At 36.4% G+C, this 4,635-nt stretch overlaps 1 protein-coding gene across 1 annotated transcript; it reads left to right on the top strand.

Annotated features, from left to right (window-relative positions):
* Positions 1-4,431, top strand: LOC118050783 (uncharacterized). The gene is made up of 4 exons (XM_035061244.2): positions 1-941; positions 1,503-1,550; positions 1,779-1,851; positions 4,101-4,431. Exons 1-4 carry the CDS (start codon positions 325-327, stop codon positions 4,290-4,292), a joined length of 930 nt encoding a protein of 309 aa, XP_034917135.1. The 5' UTR covers positions 1-324; the 3' UTR covers positions 4,293-4,431.
* Positions 4,432-4,635: the final 204 nt, after the last annotated feature.

Genomic DNA, 4,635 nt, shown 5'->3' on the forward strand with positions numbered 1-4,635 from the left:
TCAAAGAGAAAAGAAAAAATTCTAGTTTTTGAACAGCTCATAGATGCAAAGACAAACAGGAAACAAAGGAGAGAGCAGAAAAGACCAGTTTTTGCCTCGGAAAAGAGCACAACACTCAGCTCCAATTCCTCTATAATTCTGTGTATTTCTAGTTTTAATCCCAAGAAAACCAAAAGGAAAAGATAAATTATTGTGCACAAAAAGGACTACATGGGTGGTGTGCGTGTGTTTGAATACTGTTTTGGGTTACATGAATAGGAGAGAAGTTGCCAAATATCCCATAAAAGACCATGCCAACCCTTCTTTTCTAGCTAGCATGCACACATGGCCTCTTCTTCTCGCAAAATCCACAATGGTTATGACCATTCATGCCATTTAGAAGGAGGTGAGGAAGACAGAGAGTGGCTTCAGCTAGGGTTAGGGTTAGGGATTAGTAGAATCACAACACCACCAACAACATGCAGGAAGCAAGAGAACAATATTATTGAAAAATCAAAATACACTGTTCCAGGATCTGCAGTTTCTTCTTCTTCAGTACATTTCCAAGCTCACCAGCAACTAGGCCACTCCTTAGGATTAGAGTTAGGGTTAGGAATTGTAGGGCTCAATGGTGGTAGTGGTGGTGTCAGGAGGGACAAAGATGTGGCGCCGCTTAGTAATTACTGTCACAAAAGCAACCTGTGCCAAGACAACCAAGGTCAAGAAGATCATGATTATAATCTTGATTTAACAGCAAGGTTATCATCACCATCATGGCCATTGCACATGATATCAAGTAGTAGTACTGGCTTCCTTGGCTGGAAAATGCCGGTTTCCAATGTTTCCCATAATTGCTCTTCATTGCTACCACCACCACCGCCTCTTTTTTCTCCCACAACAACCATAACTACAAGACCGCACTTTGCTGGTTCGTGGTTTACCCTCAGCTCCTCTATCAACCGGTGAGTGTTTTCAAAAACAAAATCATTAGCTGCCTCTCTTCCTCTAGTGGTTCTATTTCAATTTTACACCTTGAAATTTTGAGTACTTAGATCAGCGCCCTTTTCTCAATTTGCAATCATTAAAAGTAGTGGCTGGTTCTCTTTCCACTTTCTCCTTCGATCATCCCTTTCTGTTGTTAATCATTGCTTACGAGTCCAACAATGCTCACTAGCTAAGATGTGTACTCCCTTTCTCCAAATATTCTGCTCTCTAGTTGCCTCTTTACACACTTTTTTTCATGGCTTTCGTAGGTATTTTCACCTCACCCTCTCATTCTATGAGATGTATCTCTCCTGCATATATTTTATTTTGTGTACCTGGTTCATGACTTGAACAGTAGTGTTGCGCGCATTTGTCTTTAAGTTCATTAGCTGATTAATCAAGTAAATCTTCTTCTTCATCTGCCAGATTTATCTATTTTAAAACCCCATCCACTAAGAATTCATCCAGCTTACTACATCTTTTAATCCTCATTGTGTATAAAATCTAGGGTTAATTGGGTTGTGTTTATGGATTGGCAGGGAAGGAGAAGCACTGCCTCAAATACCAAAAGCGTACATAAGAGTGAAGTAAGTAGTCATAGAAAGTAGTGCACGTTCCAGTATTTACACACATGATCGTATCATGCATAATATATCAGTTCATCAGAAGTGTCATTCATGCTTATTCTTTCTTCTATCTAATGATGATGCTTGGAGAAAATAAGTGAAAAGCTGACAAAGTTGCTTTTGTTTTTGGGTTTTGGTGCTCTCTTTCACCGCTTTTTTCTAATGGGGTCATCTTGTAATAAAATAAAGAGACGAGAACGTGACTGTCTTCATGGTTAAGAAGTACCTGGTTAGAAAGCTTGGTCTCTCTAACGAAGATGAGGTAATTTATTTCTCTTTCTCACTTTAATCATTCTTTTAGTGAGATGAGAAGCTCTTATTATGTGGGTCATGATGTAGAAAAGCCAACACTACATGATGCCTGTCTGTATTGCCTATGCTTATTCGCATGCACCTGGTAGGTTTAGCTAGCCTTTTGATTTGAAAGTTTTAGGGTTTTGATGGGTTTTAGTTATAGACCTCTTGATGGTGCATGGATTCTGTCAAGGCTTCGTCTCTTGGTTCATTTGCATGGTATAGAAAGAGGGAGAGAGATTGAAAGCCATGAGCAGGATCAGTACATGATGATGAATTGCCTCTAGACCATTATCTATCCTATTCCACTTACATGGAAAAACCCTAAACCATGTTCCTTTGGTTCACCTATGAGATAAAGAAGCACCTCTATAATTGACTGCAAGATCTTTTACATAATTTGAGAAGTGAACTTCAGAAAAGTTAATTGGACGCGATAATTAATAAGGTGTGGAAGTAGATAAATCATCTGAGTAAGATCAGATAAATGTAGAGGGCTAGCTTTCAAGCCCTGTACACATCTTTTTCACTGTGTTCAATCTTTATCCTAAAGCCTTTTGCTCGAGTCAAAAACAACATTATGCAGATAAATAACTTTATTGAAAAGCAGAAGTGCACAAAGGGTATATGTAATCCAACATTAATTTCTTTTCTGTAACACTAAATTTTGGTGTCGTGTCTCTACAAGGAAGAAAGTGTCATCCCGAGGATATCGAGTTTTCGATGAATCTTTAGAATGTAAATTCTTTTGTGCTTGATTTTTCTTCACATATACCTTCTTTGGAAAGAGACAAACCCTTGCATCTTTTCATTCCTTGGCATGTTCTTCAATCTTCACTGAACTGCCACTATCAGAGATTATCAAAACAATGGATGTGATTATCGACACTATACTGTTAAAATTTGTTATGTGTGATGGTAGACATGTCCTTGTCAAATTCACTGAGACTATACTTGGACTCGAGGTAAATTTGTCTATTAAATTGATTTATTTGTAATTAACAGCTGATCCAAATTAAACCCCCCGTGATCTCAAAACTGTAGTGAGTCTTATGGTGATTACGTAAGAAATATTTATGAAATTTTTTATGACAGTATTTTTGAATCAGAAATTCTGACACGCTTAATTGCACTACAAAATATGAAAATTCTAATAGATATAAAAGATTTAATTCTCATTGTAATGTAATAGTGAGATAAGATGGCATTGTCAACGTATTTTGAGCTTTCATTCTCTCCAGTATTGCCTTACAGTCTCTTGAAACCCTCTTATAAGTCTTTCTCGTCATCCCTCGCCCCGACCACAACTGAGGCTAGGATACTTAGTCTATAGATTACTGTTGTACAGGAAATAGACATTTGCCATAGTTATGGTTATCTTAGAAATTAAAAACAGTTGTCATTCGAGTTCTATTTTTCTTGCTAATCCACGGTTTCCATTTCGTTTCATAATTTAAGAATCATTCAGTATTGCTGCACATGTTGCTATCAGTTTCTTTCTTCTGTAACATTATCAATGTGATATTGATGTTATTTAAGGATGTTTAAAATTGTTTTGAATTACGAAGATGAATTTGATTGTTCTGTGGAGGGCTGTATGAAATCATTGGTTGAGAAACTGATGAAGCTATAAAAATGATCCTAGATAGCAACGATATAGGGAAGTCTATGTAACATCAAAGATCAGTACTTGGTCACAGAAAAATCCGCAGACCAAATCTCTTGTGTAGATAATGCTTGTTGTAGATTCAAATCTCTCCTTATAAAGGGCTAAAGGCCCTTTTGAAAAGTTAACCAGCCTGTAGGTTAGTCAACCTCAAGATATCAGCACTTCATATTGTTGTAAAATTCAGTTGAACTAGTAGGATAATGAGCTGGTAAGAGCATAATGCATCTAGAAGTCAAGCAAGCGTCATTCAGCAGTCAAACCTTTTAAGTGTTGCAAATGATTTCTTAGCTACGATAATCAAGGGTCTCCATGCATGTTTTATAAGAGGAGATGATCAGTTAGTGGCTAGTTATAGACAATTAGCAGAAGTCATTAATGGCTGATTACTACAGCCTTCTCATTTCGAACATTATTTTCCTGCACAAGAATTTTTCTCTCGTTTCCATGAGAATTCATGCTTGTTAATCTACATGTTACATGAAATACATTTTGTGTGAGCAGAATATGCCTACATTAGTTCTTTTACCATGCAATTATGTACAACGCAGATTGAAATATCATGCATGGGGCAGAAACTGATGCATGCACAGACATTGAAGCAAGTGAGAGATGCTATTTGGCTGCCTGGACTTGTTGATTCTGTAAATTCAACAACCATCTCACTTGAAAACTCACTGATCAATGGCTCGATTTTTCATCAATTGATGTCCTTGCAATATTATGTACCATGTGATGTCTAGTGCTAGGGTTTCATTAAATGCCTAACATGTATTGATCTCTGCTCGGAATCCACCAAGATGTATATAAAATTACGACAACATATGTGTAATCTAAAATGCATATTTTGCACTTGAAACCATTAATAACAATAATATTGTGTTGTTATCTATACTGCAGTTTGATTTTGTCTTCGAACGTGGTAATAATATTATTTGATCTTCATGATCATTAAAAAAAAAGAAAAGACAAAAAAAAAAAGAGAGAGAGATGAAAGAATTGTTCTTCGAAAGAAAACTAGAAGTTCATATGGAAAAAAAAAATGTTGAATTATTTCCATAAAATTAGGTTTTCAATTTTTTTAGA

Source organism: Populus alba, chromosome 4 (genome assembly GCF_005239225.2).
Source record: "Populus alba chromosome 4, ASM523922v2, whole genome shotgun sequence".
Taxonomy (NCBI): domain Eukaryota; kingdom Viridiplantae; phylum Streptophyta; class Magnoliopsida; order Malpighiales; family Salicaceae; genus Populus; species Populus alba.

Coding starts and splice junctions, on each gene's coding strand:
- LOC118050783 (XM_035061244.2), top strand. CDS start 325: ATGGCCTCTTCTTCTCGCAAAATCCACAATGGTTATGACCATTCATGC. Junction 942..1,502: donor CTCAGCTCCTCTATCAACCG/GTGAGTGTTTTC, acceptor ATGGATTGGCAG/GGAAGGAGAAGCACTGCCTC. Junction 1,551..1,778: donor AAAGCGTACATAAGAGTGAA/GTAAGTAGTCAT, acceptor AATAAAATAAAG/AGACGAGAACGTGACTGTCT.